The 25,136-nt window shown below is 46.5% G+C and overlaps 1 protein-coding gene across 1 annotated transcript in view; it reads right to left on the reverse strand.

Moving 5' to 3' along the window:
* The window catches only part of ddah1 (dimethylarginine dimethylaminohydrolase 1), a 127,274-nt gene extending 105,584 nt beyond the window's left edge, over nucleotides 1–21,690 (reverse strand). Inside the window, exon 1 of the mRNA XM_060830025.1 lies at nucleotides 21,309–21,690. Within this exon, the coding sequence (XP_060686008.1) occupies nucleotides 21,309–21,608 (300 nt within the window). The 5' untranslated portion in view covers nucleotides 21,609–21,690. The remainder of the gene's footprint in view (nucleotides 1–21,308) is intronic.
* Between the last annotated feature and the right edge of the window lie 3,446 nt (nucleotides 21,691–25,136).

A 25,136-nucleotide genomic window follows, 5' to 3' on the forward strand; every position in this document is an offset into this window, starting at 1 on the left:
CCTGGGGTTACCATCACTGAATCCCCCACTATCAACATCCTGGAGGTTACCATCACTGAATTCCCCCACTATCAACATCCTGGGGGTTACTGTCACTGAATCCCTCACTATCAACATCCTGGGGATTACCATCACTGAATCCCCCACTATCAACATCCCGGGGGTTACCATCACTGAATCCCCCACTATCAACATCCTGGGGGTTACCATCACTGAATCCCCCACTACCAACATCCTGGGGGTTACCATTGCCCAGAAAAAGACCTGGACTCACCACATAGATGCAGTGGCTACAACAGCAGGTCAGAGACTTGGAATCCTGCAGCGAGTAACTCCCCTCCTGACTCCCCAAAGCCTGTCCACCATCTACAAGGGACAAGTCAGGAGTGTGATGGGGGCAGCTACAACAACACTCTAGAAGCTTTACACCATCCAGGTCAAAGCAGCCCCCGCTTGACTGGCACCACATCCACGAACATCCACTCCCTCAACCCCCCCAACTCTCAGTAGCAGCAGTGTGTATCATCTACAAGATGCACTGCAGAAATTCACCAAGATCCTCAGACAGCCCCTTCCAAATCTGTGACCATTTCCATCTGGAAGGGACAGGGGCAGCAGATACATGGGAACACCACCCCCTGCATATTCCCCTCCAAACCACTCACCATCCTGACTTAGAAATATATCCCCTTTCTTTCACTGTTGCTGGGTCAGAATCCTGGAATTCCCTCCCTAAAGACATTGTGGGTCTACCTGCAGCGGTTCAAGAAGGCAGCTCACCCCCACCTTCTCAAGGGGTAAGTAGGGACAGGCAATAAATACTGGGCTCAGCGAGCAACACCCACACCCCATGAGCAAATTTGAAAAGAAACATAATTTAGACATATAGATAAGGTTGTGAGAAATATGTGCAGCAGGGGATGTGAAATAGGACAATAGTAAACACATTAACCGCAACAATTCAACAAATGCAGCTGAGAAATCCAGTGCATTGACTATCCCAGACAAGAGGCTCACAATGCGAGAAAGGTTACTGAATGGAGTGTGTATTTTCAAGAACTGTTATTCTGAGACTGTGATAAGGATAAATGTGGATACATTACACAGTGATAGCATAATTAAAATATACTGCATTGTGGGAACACTGCACCTAATCACTTCCATAAGATTGAAACAAAGCCAATTATGCACTTAACATGAATCAGTCCATTAGAACCATTCGATCAGCCTTTAGCTCTTTAGCACAAATCAGATAGTTATAATGGCTGTGATGCTTGTGCTGAGTAAAGTGCGAACAGGAGATCGAAGCAGCTAACTGGCTTCTCTCTAGGTTCCCGGTTGTATAAGACCATAAAGACCACAGGAGTGGAAGTAAGGCCATTCGGCCCTTAGAGTCCACTCTGCCATTCAATCATGGCTGATGGGCATTTCAATGCCACTTACCCGCTCTCCCCGTAGCCCTTGCAAGATCAATAATTTATCAATATCTGCCTTGAAGACATTTAACGTCCCGGTCTCCACTGCACTCTGTGGCAACGAATTCCATAGGCCCACTACTCTGGCTGTATGTCACTGCTCTGTATTGTGCAGACACCTGTGTGTTACATTGCTAGACAGCCCACAAGCATTTGAACGCTTCCTGAATTTTAGCCAGGAATTTGCCCCCTCCTGAGGAGGAGGTTAGCATTGCTGCCTCACAGCACCAGGGACCCGGGTTAATTCCCGCCTCGAGTGACTGTCTGTGTAGAGTTTGCACATTCTCCCTGTGTCTCCGGGCGTCCGGTTTCCTCCCACAGCCAAAAAGATGTGTAGGTCAGGTGAATTGGCCGTGCTAAATTGCCCGTAGTGTTAGGTGCATTAGTCAGAGGGAAAGGGGTCTGGTGGGTTAATCTCCGGAGGGTCGGTGTGGTCTTGTTGGGCCAAAGGGCCTGTTTTCACACTGTATGTAATCGAGTTAACTAATCCAGACCCCATCTCAGAGACTTATTGGACAACTGATCCCATGTTTTGTATGCCTTTTCTTGCTATCTGCCCATACTACTCACAAAGAAAGCTTTTTGCTGTACTTAGTGACTACAATATTCCAAATCAAATTGAGTAGTTGGCATCCCTGGAATCTCACTGGTGCCAGCTCTCAGTGATGGTTTTACTGGTGCAACGGATGGTTCCCAACCCCAATGAGGATTCTGGGTAAGACAGGGGGACCATGGATCTCAGCAAGGACAGTGGTGGGGAAGAAGCCTTTCAGCACCAACCCTGTCAAGAATGCCCAGGATCTTTTATTTCAATAGCAGCAAGCCTCATTCTTCTCAACTCCTTGGGATGTAGGGCCAGCCTGTCTCACCTTGCCTTTTAGAATAACCTCCTCATCCCAGGAATCAGTGAGTAAACTTAGAACAATGACAGCACTTCATTGACTAAGAAGTGTCTTGAGACTTTGGGGGAAAAAAATGAATTTGGATCATTCGTTACTTCAGTGATGGCCCAAGTTTAATCAGTGAGCTTCTGGAATCAAGCCATTCAGCCCATCAAGTCCACACAAACCCTCCAAACAGTAACCCACCCAGAGCCAATGCCCTATATTTGCCATAACTAATGCACCTAACCAACACATACTTGAACACTACACACAATTTAGCATGGCCAATCCATCTAACCTTTGGAGGAAACCAGAGCACCCCAAAGGGGATCTATGCATGCAACGTGCAAACATCACACAGCCAGTCACCTGAGGCTGGGATTGAACCTGAGTCCCCATTGCTATGAAGCAACAGAGCTAACCACCGAGCCACTCTCCTGATGCAGTAATGGCTGAGGTATCAATCTGATAATGCTGTGATTGGGAGTATTCCTGAGCAGGCTGATCTTACTGCACCTAACACATGATTGATGACAAATAACTTCATCCAAGTAGATACCACATGAACTGTGCTATTTGCTTCCCCACACCTTGTTCTTGGGGAAGTGACCCTAGATATCAAATGTAACAGACAGTACAGACTACACACTGACCAGAGGTGAACCAACATATGCAGATACTATTTATAATATGTCAGTGCACCGATCCATCTGGTTAAAGCACTCAAGTAACCAACGAGGAAAGAAATAAACACTGCCCTTCGCATGGCCAGTCACCCACAACTCACGCGTGAATAAATATGGTGTGCAATTTGGTGGGGCTAAAAATATCCCTTGTCTGTCAGGGTATTCAGCCCTGTCAGCTTTACCATGACCTGTGAGGCTCAAAGGCTGTTTGTGGTTCTCCATTCCCACCCCCTGACCCTGTGTAAATGAGCTATGGAGCCATTTCCTTTAATGACGAGAACAACAACATCTTGGATTTACATTGCCCCTTTGACATACTCTGCTGTCTCTGACGTTCTGCACAGAAGCAACTATTTCACATTAAAAATATGTCACACACTAAAAAAATGCTGTAGAGCAGTATGGTGGCTCAGTGGTTAGCACTGCTGCCTCACAGCATCAGGGACCTGGGTTTGACTCCAGCCTTGGGTGACCGTCATGTGGAATTTGCACATTCTCCCTGTGCCTATTACACGCCCAACTGGTAATGTTCATTGGTTGGAAGAGCTGAGGAACATGAGTGTCACTAAAAAGAACAACGTTATTGAACGTCTTACGCTCATCAGAATAACATTTTTAAAATTATATTCATTCATGGAATGTGGGCATCACTGATTGGACCAGCATTTCTTGCCCATCCTTAATTTTTCAGAGGGCAGTTTAAAAGTCAAGTACATTGCTGTGGGTTTGGAGTCACATGTAGGCCAGGCCAGGGAAGGATGCCTTTAGTGAACCAGATGGGTTTTTTCTGACAATCAACTCTGGATCCATGGTCATCATTAGACTCTTTACTTCCTGATTTTTATTGAATTCAAATTCCACCAGCTGCCATGGTGGGACTCGAACTTGGCACCCCAGACCGTTACCTGGATTGCTCTACGGCAAAAGAAAAACATAGGAGAATGCAGTGCTACAGTAAAATATGTGAAAAATGTCTATTCTTGCTCACACCTTCCAATGGCCTGATCTTATGGGCATTGAAAAATGTGGGAGTCAAGTCTGGAAACGCTCAGGAATGTTTTTCTGCTCAATGTTCCATTTCCTAACAGTCCACCGTGTCTTAGTGCTGGCAAATATGCTTTCCATCTTATTGTGCTGCATTGCAAAATCCAATGCAGCACCTCCACGGCTTTTTCCTTTGATTCACTCATGAGATGTGACAGTCACTGGTTGGGCCTGTCCCTCAATGCCCCCTTGAGAAGGTGGGGGTGAGCTGCCTTCATGAACTGCAGCAGTCCATGTGCTGTGGGTTGACCCACAATGCCCTTAGGGAGGGACATCCAGGATTTTGACCCACCAGCAATGAAGGAACAGTGATATATTTCCAAGTCAGGATGGTGAGTGGCTTGAGAGGAACTTGCAGGGGGTGGTGTTCCCATGTACCTGCTGCCCTTGCCCTTCCAGGTGGAAGTGGTCGTGGGTTTGGAAGGTGCTGTCTGAGGATCTTTGGTGAACTTCTGCAGTGCATCTTGTAGACAGTACACACTGCTGCTACTGAGCGTCGGTGGGGGAGGGAGTGGATGTTTGTGGATGTGGTACCAATCAAGTGGAGGCTGCTTTGTCCTGGATGGTATCAAGCTTCTTGAGTGTTGTTGGGGCTGCCCCCATCCAGGCAAATGGGGAGTATTCCATCACACTCCTGACTTGTGCCTTGTAGATAGTGGACAGGCTTTGGGGAGTCAGGAGGGGAGTTACTCGCTGCAAGATTCCTATCTCTGACCAGCTCTTGTAGCCACTGCGTTTATGTGGCAAGTCTTGCTCTGCTTCAAATGGTAAACCCCAGGATGTTGAATGTGGGAGATTCAGTGATGGTGAGACCACTATATATCAAAATTAGATTCTCTTGTCAGAGACAACCGCAGCCTGGCACTTGTGAGGCGTGAAGGTTATTTGCCACTTGTCAGCCCAATCCTGGGTACTGCCCGGGTCTTGGTGCATTTGACCACGGACTGCTTCAGTGTCTGAGGAGTGGCATTTGGTGCTGAACATTGTGTAATCATCGGTGACCATCCCCACTTCTGACCTTATGATAGAAGGAAGGTCATTGATGAAGCAGCTGAAGATGGTTGGGGGTGGGACACTACCCTGAGGAACTCCTGCAGAGATGTCCTGGAGCTGAGATGACTGACTTCCAACCACCACAATCATCTTCCTATGTGCCAGGTATGACTCCAACCTGTGGAGAGTTTGCCCCCGATACCCATTGTTACCAGTTTTGCCAGGGCTCCTTGGTACCAGACTTGGTTGAATGCAGTTTTGATATCAAGGGCTATCACCTCCCACCCACCCACCCCCTGAAATTCAGCTCTTTTGTCCATGTTTGACCTAAGGCTGTAATGAGGTCAGGAGCTGAGTGACCCTGGGGGAACCCAAACTGGGCATCACTGAGCAGGTTATTGCTGAGCAGGTGCTGCTTGACAGCTCTGTTACTGACACCTTCCGTCACTTTACTGATTTTTGAGAGTAGACTGATGGAACAGCAATTGGTCGAGTTGGATTTGCCCTGTTTTTATGTACAGGACATACCTGGGCAATTTCCCACATTGTCGGGTAGATGCCAGTGTTGTAACTGTACTGGAACAGCTTGTCTAGGGGAGCAGCAAGTTCTGGAGCACCGGTCTTCAGTGCTATTGCCAGAATATTGTCAGGGCCTATTGCCTTTGCAGTATCCAGTGTCTCCAATCATTTCTTGACATCACATGGTGTGAATCAAATTGGCTGAAGTCTGGTAAATGTGACACTGGGGAGTGCAGGAGGAGGACAGGATGGATCATCCACTGGGCACTTTTGCCCTGATGTGCTGGGCTTCTCCATCATTGAGGATGGGGATATTTGTGGAGCCACCTCCTCCAGTGAGTTGTTTAATTGTCCACCACCATTCTCAATTGGATGTGGCAGGACTGCAGAGCTTAGATCTGATCCATTGGCTGTGGGATCACTAAGCTCTGTCTTTTGTGGCTTCAACTGGGAAAACGGATAATTGAGTGGGCAGTTATTTCAGAGTTACATCAGACAACAATCCTCTCTTTATTGACACACTGTTCCCACCTTCCTGGCCTATGCCTGATAACGTGTTTCGATTGTCACTACCTATGTGGACAGTGCCTTGATAATCACAAAACAACACAACTTTCTGAATGTATTGGTGCCATCTACATTGGCACAAGCAACAGCAGTGGCACATGGACAGGTTGGGCCAAGGGCTAAACGCTAATGATGATACTCAACTGCTGCAAGAGGCAATCGATTATCTAGGATGGGCTGATCGGCTGCAATTGGTGATGCTACTGGAGCCTGCATGGCCTCGAAGCAGTCTGTTCCTTTCTGGGCTGAAGACAGCAGCTGCAGCTTGTTTTCCTGTCGATTATCTGGACTAGCCAGCAGTTTTGTCTTTTAGTTTCTGTCTGTTACACGTTATAACAGAGAGAGAAGAGAGAGAGAGAGAGAGCTTCATTCAGAACCTCTCCTTGGATTGCAAATGATGCCAGAGCAAACCTGAGTCCCCAGGCCACCATCCATTGAGGGCTCCCGGATTGGCAGGAGGGTGGGAGATGTGTTGCTTTTATCTCCTTTCTTTTTCATTTATTACTCTCAGTATTTTCATTATTATTCACTATTATTACTGAACAAACACCCATATTTAGGAACATAGTTGTTGTCCAGTCTTCTCTTAACTATAGTGAACCAAACCCGAAATGAACCATTTCGACAGACCCTGTGATCCAAGACAGCACATCCACTTTCTTTCAGATTCACTCACAGAATTTTTCCCAAGTCCTTTTGTATTCCAACTTTGTGCAGTTTTTCTCAATTTATAATTTTAATTCAATCCATTCATAGGATAAGGGCATTCTAGGCTCACCCAGTGTTTATTGCCCCTGTCTAATTGCCCAGAGGACAATTAAGAGTCAACCACATTGCTGTGAGTCTGGAGTCACATGTAGGCCAGACTGGGTAAAGGTGGCAGTTTTCCTCCCTAAAGGACATTAGTGAAACAGTTGGGACCGCCCCCCCACTCCCCCACCCCAGTCCCCCACCCCCCTGACCATCATCAGCTTCGCATTGATTCTTAATTCCAGATTTGTATTGGACTCAGATTCCACCATCAGTCATGGCAGGAGTTGAACCTGGGTCACCAGATTCTTACCTGAGTCTCTGAGTTAATAGTTGAGCAATAATACTGCTCGGCTATTGCTCCTCCGAAACAGTAACGAGTGATCCTGTATAAGGCAGTATTATTGACCATTCAGGGCATGAGTGAGACCATTGTGTAGCCAACGTTTAAAGGCATACCTGTAAAGTCCACTTTCCCCTTTGCTTAATTCTGCCCTGATTGGTTGGCAGAGAAGGCTACGCGTTTGGCTAATCTGGAGTAACCAGTCCAAAGTTTCAGCTAATCATTGGGATTCTCCTATTGGATTTTCTATTCTGCTGCTGGGAATGGTTGACAACTTGGACAGAACATGATTTTGAGGTAACCAAGTCTGACTCATTGCCATGTTACTGCACAATGTACTCAGTGTATTCATCAGTGCAGGTTAGCGTGATAAATCATGAGTCAATGCTTCAGAGATGATGGTGAAACCAAAGGGTAGCTCAGCATTACATTTCTCAACAGCCTAGAAATTACAATAAAGAGGAAACAATCTGTTTCTCCTTAAGCAACACAAAACTCTTCAAGTGCTCACCTAGACTATTTCCTGCTCTTTGAAAAGATTATTTATGTATATGTTCCTTTGTGAAAAGCTTTTCGCAATAGTTGATCTTCTCAACTGCCTCTCAAGTTCCTTGTTAAACCAGGTGTTTGGTACACTTGCCTTTATTAGTCAATGCATTAAATATAGGAGTATGGAGGCCATTTTGCGGTTGGACAAGGCATCGGTGAGGCATTATTGGAAAACTGCATGCAATTCTTGTCTCCCTGCTGTAGGAAGGATGTTTGGAAAATAAAAAGGGTTCAGAAAAGATTTACAAGGATGTTGAAGGGATTGAGCTCCAGGGAGAGGCTGAATAGGTTGTGGCTATTTTCCCTAGGGTGTCGGAGGCTGAGGGATGACCTTATAGAAGTTTATGAGGGGCATGGAGACGGTAAACAGCCACAGCTTTTTTCTCTGGATAAGTGAGTCCAAAACAAGATGGAATAGATTTAAGGTGAGAGGGGAAAGATCTAAAAGGGATTTAGGGGGCAACGTTTCCACAGAGGGTGGTGCGTGTGTGGAATGGGCTGCCAGAGGAAGTGGTGGAGGCTGGTACAATTACAGCATTTAAAAGGCATCTGGATGGATATGTGAATAGGAAGGGTTTGGAGGGATATGGGCCAGGTGCTGGCAGGTGGGACGAGGTCAGATTGGGATGTCTGGTCAGCATGGACGAGTTGGGCCGAAGAGTCTGTTTCCGACTGTATGACTCTATGGGCTTAGCCTCAATAGGTCACTCATGGCCATTTTCTCCTCATTCTAATGACCACGTGTTGACAGCTGAACGCTTCTCTGTTGTGATTTCTGACTTACCAACTCAACAATCTTTCACTATATCACTCTCAAGGCTTTTCTGAATTGGGATCTTCTCGTAACTTTGTCTTCTGTTTCACGAAAAAAACGAAGCCCATTTGTATCACACAGAATCTTTTGCTGTGCCCAATATCCATTTTTGTGATTGGTAATGTTACTGAACTAGCGATCTGGAGGCTCTGAAGGTAAGGGTTCAGTTCCCATCTGGTGAAATTTGAATTCAATTCATAAACCTGATTTTATGTTTAAAAAGCTATCAGCGGTTATACAGTCATAGAGTCATAGAGACGTACAGTACGGAAACAAACTCTTCGGTCCAATCCGTCCATGCCGACCAGATATCCCAATCCAATCTAGTCCCACCTGCCAGCACCCGGCCTATATCCCTCCAATCCCTTCCTATTCATATACCCATCCAAATACCTTTTAAATGTTGCAATTGTACCAGCCTCCAGCACTTCCTCTGGCAGTTCATTCCATACATGCACCACCCTGTGTGTGCAAACATTGCCCCTTAGGTCCCTTTTATAGCTTTCCCCTCTCACCGTAAACCTATGCCCTCTAGTTCTGGACACACCCACCCCAGGGAAGAGACTTTGATTTTGTAAACCTCTATAAGGTCACCCCTCAGCCTCCGACGCTCCAGGCAAACCAGTCCCAGCCTATTCAATCTCTCCCTTTTGCACAAATCCTCCAACCCTGGAAACATCCTTGTAAATCCGATAGGAAGGAGACCACAATATTCCAAAAGTGGTCTTACCAATGTCTTGTACAGTCGCAACATGACCTCCCAACTCCTGTACTCAATATTCTGACCAATAAAGGAAAGCATTGCAAACGCCTTCTTCACTATCCTATCTACCTGCGACTCCACTTTCAAGGAGCTATGAACCTGCATTCCAAGATCTCTTTGTTCAGCAACACTCCCTAGGACCTTACCATTACGTGCTAACATTTGCTTTCCCAAAATGCAGCATCTCACATTTATCTGAATTAAACTCCGTCTGCCACCTCTCAGCTCATTGGCCCATCTGGTCAAGATTCCATTGTAATCTGAGGTAACCCTCATCGCTGTCCACTACACCTCCAATTTTGGTGTCATCTGCAAACTTACTAACTATATCTCTTATGCTCACATCTAAATCATTTATATAAATGAAGAAAGTTGTTGGAAAAAAATCCTCTGGCTCAATAATGCTTATCTCCTCTTTATCTCTGGTGTACAAGTGACTGCAGGCTCACAGCTCTGTGGTTGACACTGAACTGCCCTGTGAAACTGCCCAACAAGCCATTCAGTTCAAGGGCAATTAGGGATGGGCAATAGAAGCTTGCCTTGCCAGCAATGCCCAACTCCCCTGAAAGACAAACAGGTTAAAAACTGAATGATAAAAACAAATCCCTTCCAGAAAGTATGGTTTGGGGGCTGAATGGCCATCTCCTGTTCTCAAATGATACATCTTGCTTTGAAACAATTAAAAGTTGAACAGGTTCCTGGTTGAACATCGGAAATGCCACATTTGCATGTCACACAGCAAAATTTTATTGAGGAATCAAAGCTACGGGTTTTCTCATCCCAAAGAAAGACACCTTGTTCTGCCAGTTCTGATGCATAAATTCTGACTCCTGGGAGAGATATACTATTGCAAAATCTAGGAACACTCTTGCTAACGGCACTTTCAATGTCTTGACATTACACAAGAATGCAGCACATCCAACGTTATCCAGAGCAACGAGGGATAGGCAATTCATGATGACCCAGCCAACATAGTCCACATCCCAAGAACACTAGGAGTAGGTTTCATAGAGCTCACTTAGGATTGAATGGGTTGAAATTGAGCTAGAACAGAGCGATGAAGCTGCTAAAGAGATATTTTGTAACTGCTTTGTTCTCCTGGGCCTAAAGAATCCTAAAGGTAGATACAGAGATAGTGGATGCTTGGGTATAAGTTTCCAAAAATGCTTGGGTTCTGGAGAAGTACCAGATGATGTGACACCCCTATTCAAAAAAGGAGGGGGGGGGGCTGTCAAAAAGCAGGTAGCTACAGGCTGATTAGCCTAACATCTATTATTGGATAAATATTGGAGTCATTATTAAGGAAATAACAGCAGAACATTCAGAAAATCCTAATTTAATCAAGCAGGGTCAGCGTGGCTTCATGAAAGGGAAATCGTGTTTGACTAATTTATTCGAGTTTTTTGAGGAACTCTCAATCAGAGTGGGTAGAGACAACTGTTGCATTTGGATTTTCAGGAGGTATTCAACAACTGACCTCACTGGTGGTTAGCCATAAGAGCCCCTAATGCTGGAGGTAGGATATTGGCATGGAGAGAAAATTGGCTCATGGGCAGGAAACAAGGAGCGGGGATAAAGGGCTCTTTTTCAGGTTGGTGACCCGAGACCAGTGGGCTTTCACAAAGATCAGTGAAGGGACTGCAACTCTGGGAAGCCGGGGAGAACATTGCCAAGGCTTTGGCATTGATCTTTAAATCGTCATTGTCTACAGGAATAGTGCCAGAAGACTGGAGGATAGCACATGTGGTTCCCCTGTTCAAGAAGGGGGGTAGAGACAACCCTGGTAATTATAGACCAGTGAGCCTTACTTCAGTTGTTGGTAAAGTGTTGGAAAAGGTTATAAGAGATCGATTTTATAATCATCTAGAAAAGAATAATTTGATTGGGGATAGTTAGCACGGTTTTGTGAAGGGTAGGTCATGCCTCACAAACCTTACTGAGTTCTTTGAGAAGGTGACCAAACAGGTAGATGAGAGTAAACCGTTGATGTGGTGTATATGGATTTCAGCAAGGCATTCGATAAGGTTCCCCACAGCAGGCTATTATACAAAATATGGAGGAATGGGAATGTGGGAGATATAGCAGTTTGGATCGGTAGTTGGCTTGCTGGAAGAAGCGTGATAAATCATGAGTCAATGCTTCAGAGATGATGGTGAAACCAAAGGGTAGCTCAGCATTACATTTCTCAACAGCCTAGAAATTACAATAAAGAGGAAACAATCTGTTTCTCCTTAAGCAACACAAAACTCTTCAAGTGCTCACCTAGACCATTTCCTGCTCTTTGAAAAGATTATTTATATATATGTTCCTTTGTGGAAAGCTTTTCGCAATAGTTGATCTTCTCAACTGCCTCTCAAGTTCCTTGTTAAACCAGGTGTTTGGTACACTTGCCTTTATTAGTCAATGCATTAAATATAGGAGTATGGAGGTCATTTTGCGGTTGGACAAGGCATCGGTGAGGCATTATTGGAAAACTGCATGCAATTCTTGTCTCCCTGCTGTAGGAAGGATGTTTGAAAATAAAAAGGGTTCAGAAAAGATTTACAAGGATGTTGAAGTGATTGAGCTCCAGGGAGAGGCTGAATAGGCTGTGGCTATTTTCCCTAGGGTGTCGGAGGCTGAGGGATGACCTTGTAGAAGTTTATAAAATCATGAGGGGCATGGAGACGGTAAACGGCCACGGCTTTTTTCTCTGGATAAGAGAGTCCAAAACGAGATGGAATAGATTTAAGGTGAGAGGGGAAAGATCTAAAAGGGATTTAGGTGGCAACATTTCCACAGAGGGTGGTGCGTGTGTGGAATGAGCTGCCAGAGGAAGTGGTGGAGGCTGGTACAATTACAGCATTTAAAAGGCATCTGGATGGATATGTGAATAGGAAGGGTTTGGAGGGATATGGCCCAGGTGCTGGCAAGAGGGACGAGGTCAGATTGGGATGTCTGGTCAGCATGGACGAGTTGGGCCGAAGAGTCTGTTTCCGACTGTATGACTCTATGGGCTTAGCCTCAATAGGTCACTCATGGCCATTTTCTCCTCATTCTAATGACCACGTGTTGACAGCTGAACGCTTCTCTGTTGTGATTTCTGACTTACCAACTCAACAATCTTTCACTATATCACTCTCAAGGCTTTTCTGAATTGGGATCTTCTCGTAACTTTGTCTTCTGTTTCACGAAAAAAACGAAGCCCATTTGTATCACACAGAATCTTTTGCTGTGCCCAATATCCATTTTTGTGACTGGTAATGTTACTGAACTAGCGATCTGGAGGCTCTGAAGGTACGGGTTCAGTTCCCATCTGGTGAAATTTGAATTCAATTCATAAACCTGATTTTATGTTTAAAAAGCTACCAGCGGTTATACAGTCATAGAGTCATAGAGACGTACAGTACGGAAACAAACTCTTCGGTCCAATCCGTCCATGCCGACCAGATATCCCAATCCAATCTAGTCCCACCTGCCAGCACCCGGCCTATATCCCTCCAATCCCTTCCTATTCATATACCCATCCAAATGCCTTTTAAATGTTGCAATTGTACCAGCCTCCAGCACTTCCTCTGGCAGTTCATTCCATACATGCACCACCCTGTGTGTGCAAACATTGCCCCTTAGGTCCCTTTTATAGCTTTCCCCTCTCACCGTAAACCTATGCCCTCTAGTTCTGGACACCCTCACCCCAGGGAAGAGACTTTGATTTTGTAAACCTCTATAAGGTCACCCCTCAGCCTCCGACGCTCCAGGGAAACCAGTCCCAGCCTATTCAATCTCTCCCTTTTGCACAAATCCTCCAACCCTGGAAACATCCTTGTAAATCCGATAGGAAGGAGACCACAATATTCCAAAAGTGGTCTAACCAATGTCTTGTACATCCGCAACATGACCTCCCAACTCCTGTACTCAATATTCTGACCAATAAAGGAAAGCATTGCAAACGCCTTCTTCACTATCCTATCTACCTGCGACTCCACTTTCAAGGAGCTATGAACCTGCATTCCAAGATCTCTTTGTTCAGCAACACTCCCTAGGACCTTACCATTACGTGCTAAGATTTGCTTTCCCAAAATGCAGCATCTCGCATTTATCTGAATTAAACTCCGTCTGCCACCTCTCAGCTCATTGGCCCATCTGGTCAAGATTCCATTGTAATTTTTAGATTAGACTTACAGTGTGGAAACAGGCCCTTCGGCCCAACAAGTCCACACTGACCTGCCGAAGCGCAACCCACCCATACCCCTACATTTACCCCTTACCTAACACTACGGGCAATTTAGCATGGCCAATTCACCTGACCCGCACATCTTTGGACAGTGGGAGGAAACCGGAGCACCCGGAGGAAACCCACGCAGACACGGGGAGAACGTGCAAACTCCACACAGTCAGTCGCCTGAGTCGGGAATTGAACCCGGGTCTCAGGCTCTGTGAGGCAGCAGTGCTAACCACTGTGCCACCGTGCCGCCCACGCACTGTGCCACCGTGCCGCCCACACTGTGCCACCGTGCCGCCCACGACTGTGCCACCGTGCCGCCCACTGAGGTAACCCTCATCGCTGTCCACTACACCTCCAATTTTGGTGTCATCTGCAAACTTACTAACTATATCTCTTATGCTCGCATCTAAATCATTTATATAAATGAAGAAAGTTGATGGAAAAAAATCCTCTGGCTCAATAATGCTTTTCTCTTCTTTATCTCTGGTGTACATGTGACTGCAGACTCACAGCTCAGTGGTTGACACTGAACTGCCCTGTGAAACTGCCCAACAAGCCACTCAGTTCAAGGGCAATTAGGGATGGGCAATAGAAGCTTGCCTTGCCAGCAATGCCCAACTCCCCTGAAAGACAAACAGGTTAAAAACTGAATGATAAAAACAAATCCCTTCCAGAAAGTCTGGTTTGGGGGCTGAATGGCCATCTCCTGTTCTCAAATGATATATCTTGCTTTGAAACAATTAAAAGTTGAACAGGTTCCTGGTTGAACATCGGAAATGCCACATTTGCATGTCACACAGCAAAATTTTATTGAGGAATCAAAGCTACGGATTTTCTCATCCCAAAGAAAGACACCTTGTTCTGCCAGTTCTGATGCATAAATTCTGACTCCTGGGAGAGATATACTATTGCAAAATCTAGGAACACTCTTGCTAACGGCACTTTCAATGTCTTGACATTACACAAGAATGCAGCACATCCAACCTTATCCAGAGCAACGAGGGAAAGGCAATTAATGATGACTCAGCCAACATAGTCCACATCCCATGAACACTAGGAGTAGGTTTCAAAGAGCTCACTTAGGATTGAATGGGTTGAAATTGAGCTAGAACAGAGCAATGAAGCTGCTAAAGAGATATTTTGTAACTGCTTTGTTCTCCTGGGCCTAAAGAATCCTAAAGGTAGATACAGAGATAGTGGATGCTTGGGTATAAGTTTCCAAAAATGCTTGGGTTCTGGAGAAGTACCAGATGATGTGACACCCCTATTCAAAAAAGGAGGGGGGTGTGTGTCAAAAAGCAGGTAGCTACAGGCTGATTAGCCTAACATCTATTACTGGATAAATATTGGAGTCATTATTAAGGAAATAACAGCAGAACATTCAGAAAATCCTAATTTAATCAAGCTGGGTCAGCGTGGCTTCATGAAAGGGAAATCGTGTTTGACTAATTTATTAGAGTTTTTTGAGGAACTCTCAATCAGAGTGGGTAGAGACAACTGTTGCATTTGGATTTTCAGGAGGTATTCAACAACTGACCCCACTGGTGGTTAGCCATAAGAGCCCCTAATGCTGGAGGTAGGATATTGGCATGGAGAGAAAATTGGCTCATGGGCAGGAAACAATGAGCGGGGATAAAGGGCTCTTTTTCAGGTTGGTGACCCGAGACCAGTGGGCTTTCACAAAGATCAGTGAAGGGACTGCAACTCTGGGAAGCCAGGGAGGACATTGCTAAGCCTTTGGCATTGATCTTTAAATCGTCATTGTCTACAGGAATAGTGCCAGAAGACTGGAGGATAGCAAATGTGGTTCCCCTGTTCAAGAAGGGGGGTAGAGAGACAACCCTGGTAATTATAGACCAGTGAGCCTTACTTCAGTTGTTGGTAAAGTGTTGGAAAAGGTTATAAGAGATAGATTTTATAATCATCTAGAAAAGAATAATTTGATTAGGGATAGTTAGCACGGTTTTGTGAAGGGTAGGTCGTGCCTCACAAACCTTATTGAGTTCTTTGAGAAGGTGATCAAACAGGTAGATGAGAGTAAACCGGTTGATGTGGTGTATATGAATTTCAACAAGGCATTCGATAAGGTTCCCCACAGTAGGCTATTATACAAAATACGGAGGAATGGGAATGTGGGAGATATAGCAGTTTGGATCAGTAGTTGGCTTGCTGGAAGAAGCGTGATAAATCATGAGTCAATGCTTCAGAGATGATGGTGAAACCAAAGGGTAGCTCAGCATTACATTTCTCAACAGCCTAGAAATTACAATAAAGAGGAAACAATCTGTTTCTCCTTAAGCAACACAAAACTCTTCAAGTGCTCACCTAGACCATTTCCTGCTCTTTGAAAAGATTATTTATATATATGTTCCTTTGTGAAAAGCTTTTCGCAATAGTTGATCTTCTCAACTGCCTCTCAAGTTCCTTGTTAAACCAGGTGTTTGGTACACTTGCCTTTATTAGTCAATGCATTAAATATAGGAGTATGGAGGTCATTTTGCGGTTGGACAAGGCATCGGTGAGGCATTATTGGAAAACTGCATGCAATTCTTGTCTCCCTGCTGTAGGAAGGATGTTTGAAAATAAAAAGGGTTCAGAAAAGATTTACAAGGATGTTGAAGTGATTGAGCTCCAGGGAGAGGCTGAATAGGCTGTGGCTATTTTCCCTAGGGTGTCGGAGGCTGAGGGATGACCTTGTAGAAGTTTATAAAATCATGAGGGGCATGGAGATGGTTCATCCTGGGGTCTGGTTACCAGTGGTGTACAGCAAGGGTCGGTGTTGGGTCCACTGCTGTTCGTCATTTTTACAAATGACCTGAATGAGGGCATAGAAGTGTGGGTTAGTAAATTGTGAGGTGATTCACTTTGGTCGGAGTAACCAGAATGCAAATGGGCTAATGGTAAGATTCTTGGTAGTGTAGGTGAGCAGAGAGATCTCGGTGTCCATGTACCCAGATCCTTGAAAGTTGCCACCCAGGTTGACAGGATTGTTAAGAAGGCATACCGTGTTTTAGCTTTTATTAATAGAGGGATCGAGTTCTGGAACCATGAGGTTATGCTACAGCTGTACAAAACTCTAGTGCGCTCGCACTTGGAGTATTGTGCAGAGTTCTGGTCACCACATTATAAGAAGGATGTGGAAGCTTTGGAAAGGGCGCAGAGGAGATTTCCTGGGATGTTGCCTGGTATGGAGGGAAGATCTTACGAGGAAAGGCTGAGGGAATTGAAGCTGTTTTCATTAGAGAGAAGAAGGTTGAGAGGTGACTTAATAGAGACATATATAATAATCAGAGGGTTAGATAGGGAGAGCCTTTTTCCAAGTATGGTGATGGCAAGCATGAGGGGGCATAGCTTTAAAGTGAGGGGTGATAGATATAGGACAGATGTCAGAGGTAGTTTCTTTACTCAGAGTAGTAAGGGTATGGAATGCTTTGCCTGCAATAGTAGTAGATTCGCCAACTTTAAGTACATTTAAGTCGTCATTGAGCAAGCATATGGATGTACATGGAATAGTGTAGGTTAGATGGGCTTCAGATTGGTATGACAGGTCTGTGCAACATCGAGGGCTGAAGGGCCTGTACTGTGCTGTAATGTTCTATGTTCTGTCTCCAATATGTATGAATGACTTGTAGGAAGAAAGTGGATGACTGTAGCCCAATTTGCAGATGACACTAAAACTGGGCGACAGGCAGAGATATTGCACAGTTCTGAAGGAGGGTCATTTGACCCAAAACATTAACTCTGATTTCTCTCCACAGATGCTGCCAGACCTGCTGAGCTTTTCCAGCAATTTCCATCTTAGTTTCGGATTTACACCATCTGTAGTTCTTTCAGGCTTTTTTTGCAAAGATATTGATAGGTCAAGCAAATGGGTAAAAAAATCCGCAAATGGAATCTATTGTGGGAAAATGTGAAGTTGTTCACTTTGGAAAGGAGAAAACCAAAAACAGAATGGTATTAGTAAATGAGGTGGTGGTCTCATGGTATTATCACTGGACTATTAAGCCAGAGATCCAGATAATGTCCTGGGGACCCAGATTTGATTCCCACCCACCCAGATTTGATTCCCACCACAGCAGATGGTAGAAGTTGAACTCAATAAAAAATTTCTGGAAGTTCCAGTCTAATGATGACCATGAATCCAATGTCGATTGTCGGAAAAACTCATCTGGTTCACCAATGACCTTTAGGGAAGGAAACTGCCATCCTTACCTGGCCTGGCCTACAGGTGACTCCAGAACTACAGCAATGGGCAGTAAAATTGACATTTCGAGCAAATGTCGATTTTACTGCTCCTCGGATGCTGCCTGAACTGCTGTGCTTTTCCAGCATCACTAATCCAGAATCTGGTTTCCAGCGTCTGCAGTCATTGTTTTTACCTACAGCAGTGGGGCTGACTCTTAACTGCCCTCTGGGCAATTAGGGATGGGCAATAAATGCTGGCACATTCAGTGATGCCCTCATCCCAAGAGTGAATTGAATTAACATTCTAAGTTGAGAAAAACTGCAAAGGGAAACTTGTGCACAGAAACACAGAAAGCCAGCGCACAGGGGCAGCAGGTAATCAGAACGGCTGAAGGAACGTTGGCCTTATTTCAAGGGGATTGGAGTCTTACTGCAACTGTACAAGGGACTGGGGAGACCACATCTGAGGCACTGTGAGCAGTTATGCCCCCCTTATTTAAGGAGAGATATCATTTCATTGGAGGCAGGTCAGAGAGGGCTCATTGGGATGATCCCCAATATGGAGGGGCAGTTTTATGAGCAAACGTTAAACAGGTTGGGGCTCTACTCAGTGGAGTTTAGAAGAGTCAGAGGTGATCTCATTGAAACATATCGGAGTCTTAAGGGGCTTGACAGGGTCAATGCTGAGAGAATGTTTCTCCTCATGGGCGAGAGTCCCAGACTGGGGGCACAGTCTCAGAATAAATAGCAACCAGTTTAAGATGGAGATGAGGAGGAATTTCTTCTCTCAGAGGTTTGAGTGTCTTTGGAACTCCTTGTCATAGAGAGCTACACGGGCAAAGTCCTTGTGGATATTTAAGGCTGACAGAGAGATTATTGATCAGTTGTGGGGAAAGGGCAGGAAAATGGACATGAGGGATGCCGGATCAGCCATGATCCTATTGAAAGTAGACAGGCTGGAGGCTGGAAGAACACAGCAAGCCAGGCAGCATCAGGAGGGAGGGAAGTCCTGAAGAAGGGTTACACCTGAAACGGCGACTTCTCTACCTCCTGATGCTGCCTGGCTTGCTGTGTTCCCCCAGCCTCCTGCCTGTCCCTCTTGATGCTGCCTGGCTTGCTGTGTTCCCCCAGCCTCCTGCCTGTCCCTCCTGATGCTGCCTGCCTTGCTGTGTTCCCCCAGCCTCCTGCCTGTCCCTCCTGATGCTGCCTGGCTTGCTGTGTTCCCCCAGCCTCCTGCCTGTCCCTCCTGATGCTGCCTGCCTTGCTGTGTTCCCCCAGCCTCCTGCCTGTCCCTCCTGATGCTGCCTGCCTTGCTGTGTTCCCCCAGCCTCCTACCTGTCCCTCCTGATGCTGCCTGCCTTGCTGTGTTCCCCCAGCCTCCTGCCTGTCCCTCCTGATGCTGCCTGCCTTGCTGTGTTCCCCCAGCCTCCTGCCTGTCCCTCCTGGTGCTGCCTGCCTTGCTGTGTTCCCCCAGCCTCCTGCCTGTCTACTTTGGATTCCAGCATCTGCAGTTTTTTTTTGTCTCATGATCCTAGTAAATGGCAGAACAGGCTCAAGGGGCTGAAGAGCCTCCTGTTTCTATTTCTTTTGGTCAATGGGTCTTCATCCAATTCAATGATATTTTTCCTTACTGTTTCCTGAAGTCAGTACATTTGAAATGTAAAGAAACCAGACAGCTAGCTGCTATTTTGCTGCAGTGTTGCTGACACAATTCCTTCCCAATCTATCCAAAACTTTGAAATCTTGTTTTACAAAATGAACACCTTCATGTTCGGAATGATTCCTTTCCAACACCGCTGGGGTTTGCAGACACTATACTGGGCCCAGGAATACAGTCCAGAAGAGGTTGCAACTGGAATAGGCCATTCAGCCCTTCAAGCCCACCTCATCATTCAACAAGTTCAACATTGATCTTCTTCTGCACCTCAATCTACCCAGTCCCTCCCCACACCCCTTAAAACCCAAGTAGCCAAAACCCCTTGATGTCATTCAAGATTGACTTCCGCAGTCCTCTGGTGTACAGATTTCCAAAGATTCACCATCCCCTGAGGCAAGAAATTATCTTCTCCTCTTGATGCTAAATGGCTGGATGTCTTACTCTATGACGGATAAAGAAGCTGAAACAAAAACTGCAATTGCTGGAGAAACTCAGCAGTCTGGCAGCATCTATGGAGAGAAAGCAGAGCTCGAGTCCAGTGGCCCTTCCTCATAACCTTTCAGTTCAATAGATTCAAAATATTAATTGCCTTCTCTCCACAGATGCTGCCACATCCTGCTGAGTTTCTCCAGCAATTTCTGATTGATCCAGGTTTCCAGTATCCTTTGGGTATTTTTTTGTTCAAAGAAGCTAAGGGTCTGGATTTTGAATCATGCCCAATAACAGGGAAAAGGTGGGTCCCTATCTTCAGCGGTTTCATCATAAAGACAAAAGGTTTGTAACAAGAGTCGACAATTTCACAATGAGATTGTAACCTTTCTTTAGCAGCTCCCTTTTTAAAGGTCAAATCATTCCCGGTAACTACCTGCCCTTTACCTCGCTGAAATTGAATGATTTCATAGAAGCAATCATAGGCTCTTTCAGGTTTTAAATTTCAAAGCAGCCAGAGCCTCAGAAATATGTTAAATTAATTCCACACCATATCAGTAATTGCCCGTTCACTCAATACCAAAACTGTGTTAATAATTGAAAAGCATTCACTATATAATGGGAAATAATTAACTCAATTTCAGTAGAAAGATAACAAAATCTAACAAGATCAAAGTGCAGAGTTGCAGGAGGATTGTCAGGTAAACATTGATTTAACTCCCTGGGAAAGTGTTAGGGATAGCTATCTTAAACAATCAGGTTTACAAATGAATTGATACATCGTTCATATTATTTTGCAACTTATATACAGAGTGAGGTGGGGGGGGGAGAGGGTGCACATTGGTAAGGGTAAGGACAGTGTGAGCAGGGTAAGGTGACGGTGACAGTGACAGGGAAGAGATAGAGGGCAGGGATTGAGAAGGTGAAAACCACCAAACAGCTTTACATCAACTTGCAAGAAATAAGTCAAAATTCAAGAGTGATGGGAGCCCACACAGCTCTCTGTTTCAATGAATGAATGAAAAGAGAGGTGGGGGTCATGGGAGGAGGTGGGCTGAGCCAGAGTGGGGCAACCGCAGGAAAAAGGCAGGGAGAAATGGAGAGGGAGTAGAAAATGCAGAAGAGGGAGAGGGGATACAGGTTGGAGGGAATGGGAAAGAAAGTGAAGGCAGTGCAGGAGGGTGGAACGGAAGATGGGTAAAGAGAATGGGACCAAGGATGGAGCAAGGGATCCAGGATAGAGGGAGGGAGGGATTGAAGATGATGTCGGATAGATGCAGGATGGAGGGATTAACAGGAGAATGCATGCAGGATGCAGCGTGAGGGGGAAGTGCAAGGATGGAGAGTGAGGATGGGATGGGGATGGGGATGAGGATGAGGATGGGGATGGGGATGAGGGTGGGGATGGGAATGGGGGTGGGGGTGGGGATGCTGAGAGCTGGGTACCTCTGCGCGGCGGCTGGGTGCCCCGGGCCGGGTCAGTAACGCTGTATCTCCGCACACCACCGCCGCGTCCTCCACAAACACACAGTCCGGGAGGCTGCTGTCCCCCGACAGCTCCACCAGCTGCAGGCCGTCGATAGAGCGCAGGGTATCGGTGTAATGCTTGTGTTCCTGCCGAGCCTTCTCCATGTCCACACTCTGCCCCTGATCCTTGTTCATCCGCAGCGCCTGACCCGCCAGAGAATCCGCCAGGTCCCGCACGATAGCGACATTGTAGCGGGCGTAAGGAGCGGAACCTGCCATGCTGCCCGGGACTCCCTCCCTCTCTGTGACTCTGACTCTGTCCCTGTCCCTGTCTGTGGCTCTGTCTCTCACTCACTCCCTTTTTGACAGGCTGGCGTGACCGCGCACTCTCAGCCCTGCGCGTCCCCGATTCTCACTCCGCCTTCAGTCCCTCCTTGATCCTCAGTGTCTCAGACACACGGTTTCTCTCCCTCTCTCACCCTCCCCCTCCCCCTCTCCCTCCCCCCTGTACCCCCTCTCTCCCTCTCCCTCCTCTCCCCTCTCCCCCCCTCCCCCTCCCTCCTCTCCCCTCTCCCCTGTACCCCCTCTCTCCCTCTCCCCCCTCCCACTCTCCCTCCCTCCTCTCCCCTCTCCCCTGTACCCCCTCTCTCCCTCTCCTTCCTCTCCCCCTCTCCCCTGTCCATTTCCCCCGTCCCCCTCTCTTTCCCTCTCCCCTGCCCCCTCTCTCCCTGTCCCTCCTCTCTCCCTCTCCCCATCCCCCCTTTCCCTCTCTCCCGTCCCCCTCTCCCCGTCCCCCTCTCCCTGTCCTCCCTCCTTCCCCCCATCCCGCCTCTCTCCCTCTCCCCATCCCTCCTTCCCCCCATCCCGCCTCTCTCCCTCTCCCCATCCCTCCTCTCTCTCTCTCCCTTCCTCCCTCCCTCTCCCCGTCCCTCCTCTCTTCCTCTTCCTGTCCCCCTCTCTCCCTATCTCCTGTTCCCTCTCTCTCCCCTTTTCCTCCTCTCTCTCTCCCTGTACCGTCTCCCTCTCCCCTGTCCCTCCCCTCTCCCTGTACCCCCTCCCTCTCCCCTGTCCCTCCTCTCTCCCTGTACCCCCTCTCCCCCAATAAGGTGAATAACCAGGGCATTTTCCCCAGTGGGGGAGTTCAAGATGAATGGGTAGATTTTTAAGGAGAGAGAAGAAAGATTTCAAAAGAACAGGAGGGGCAACTATTTTTATTCAGAGTGGTTCATATGTGGAATGGACTTCCAGAGAAAGTAGTGAATGCGGCTACAGTTATAATGTCTAAAATACATATGGATAAGTACATGAATAGGAAAGGTTTGGGTGCACGTGGGTCAAATGCAGGAGATGGGACCAGTTTAGTTTGGGATTCTGATCACATGGACTGATTGGACCAAAGGGTCTGTTTCCATGCCGCATGACTCTCCATCCCCTCCCCTGGCCCTCTTCTCCCCTCTCTCCCTCTTCTTTCCTCTGTCCCTCCTCCTCTCTCCGTCCTTCTTTCTCTCCTCCTCCCTCTCCTTCCCAACCTTCTGCCCACTCTCTCTTCTTTTCTCTTCCTCATTTTCCAACTTTTTCCTATCTTCCCTCCATCCCTCTCCCTACTCTTCCTCTCCTGCCCATTCTCCCATTCTCCCTCCTTCTCAGTTCCTCTCTCTACGCTCCATCTGAGAGACCCCCCTCCCTCATTGTAATAGAAGCAGGGGTAGGCTTTTTGGCCCTTCGAGCCTGTTCCACCATTCATTGAGATCATGTCTGATCTATCCATTGTCTCAGCTCCTCTGATCTGCATTATCCCCATAACCCTTAATTCCCCTACCATTCAAAAACCCATCCAACTGTGTCTTGAATACATGTAATGAAGCTGCCCCTACTGCTTCCTTGGGCAGACAATTCCATAGATTCATTACTCTTTGGAAGAAGCAGATCCTCCTCACCTGTGGCCTAAATCTACTCCCTCTAATCTTGAGGCCATGTCCCCCATCCTAATCTCACCCATCAGTGGAAACTACTCGCCTGCCTCTATCTTATCTATCCCTGTCATAATTTTATATGTTTCTATAAGATACCCTCTCATTCTTCTAAATTCTCACGAATACACTCCCAGGTGGTTCAATCTCTCCTCATAGGGTAATTCCCTCATCTTTGGAATCAACCTGGTGAACCTACTCTGCACTACCGCCAAAGCCAATATATCCTTCCTCAAGTAAGGAGACCAGAACTACGCACAATTTTCCAGGCACACCCTCACTAACATCTTGTGCAAGTGCAGCAGAACCTTCCTGCTCTTAAAGTCAATCCCTGTAGCAGTGAAACCTAATATTCCGTTTGCCTTCCTGATTACTGGTTGTACCTGCAAATCAACTTTTAGTGATTCATGTATGAGTACTCCTAAGTCCCTCTGCACAACAGCATGCTGCAATCCTTCACCATTTAAATAATACTCTGACCTACTACTTTTATTTCCAAAGTGGATAACCACAAACTTACCTCCATATGCTAGACCCACTCACTTCACCTATCTAAATCTCTCTGCAGACCCTCCACACCCTCTGCACAGTCTGCCTTTCCACTCAATTTAGTGGCATTGGGAAACTTGGATACAATACATTCAGTCTCCTCTTCCAAATCATTTATATACATCATGAATGGTTGCAGGTCCAAGAGCAACCCCTGTGGCACCCCACTCACCACTGATCTCCAACTACAGACACACTCATTTATCCCAATTACCAGCTTTCTATTAGTTAACCAGCCCTCTATCCATGCTAGTATCCATTCCCTGTAACTCCATGCATTCTTATGCATGAGTCTTTTATGCGGCACCTTTTCAAACACCTTCTGGAAATCCGAGTGTACAATAGCCACCTGTTTTCCTCCATCCACCGCGCTTGTTACATCCTCAAAGAACTCCAGTAAGTTTGTCAAATATGACCTTCCCTTCCTGAATCCATGCTGCAACACTTTCCATCCAGATTCGATTAGATTAGATTCCCACAGGCCCTTCAGCCCAACAAGTCCACACAGACCCTCTGAAGAGTAACTCCCCCCCCCAGACCCATTTCCCTATGACTAATGTACCAAACACTACGGGCAATTTAGCATGGCCGATTCACCTAACCTGCTCATCTTTGGACTGTGGGAGGAAACCGGAGCACTGGAGGAAACCCACGCAGACACGGGGAGAATGCCACACAGACACCCAAGGCTGGAATTGAACCAGGGTCCCTGGCACTGTGAGGCAGCAGCGCTAACCACTGAGCCACTGTGCTGCCCCAGTGTCTCACTATTTTTCTTTAATGATAGCCTCCAGCATTTTCCTGACTACAGATGTTAAACTAACTGGCCTACAGTTATCTGCCTTTTGCCTACACCCTTTTTTTAAAAAGCAGTGTGACATTCTTTGTCTTCCAATCTGCCAGGACCTGCCCAGAGTCCAGTGAATTTTGGTAAATCACCACTAACGCATCTACTATAACTTCCACCATTTCTTTCAGCAGCCTGGGATGCATTCATCAGGACCAGGGACTTACTTACCTTGAGACCCACAAATTTGCTCAACACTACCCCTTTAGTGATTATAATTGAATTGAGGTCCTCAACTCCCATCATATCCTTCACATCATTCTTTGGCACGTTAAACACATCTTGCACTGTGAAGAAAGTGAAGACTGCACATACTAGAGATCAGAGTCTAGATTAGAGTGGTGCTGGAAAAGCACAGCAGGTCAGGCAGCATCCGAGGAGCAGGAGATTCGACATTTCAACCAAAAGCCCTTCATGAGGAATGAGGCTTGTGGGCTGGGG

This window comes from Hemiscyllium ocellatum, chromosome 9 (genome assembly GCF_020745735.1).
Source record: "Hemiscyllium ocellatum isolate sHemOce1 chromosome 9, sHemOce1.pat.X.cur, whole genome shotgun sequence".
NCBI classification, from domain to species: Eukaryota; Metazoa; Chordata; class Chondrichthyes; order Orectolobiformes; family Hemiscylliidae; genus Hemiscyllium; species Hemiscyllium ocellatum.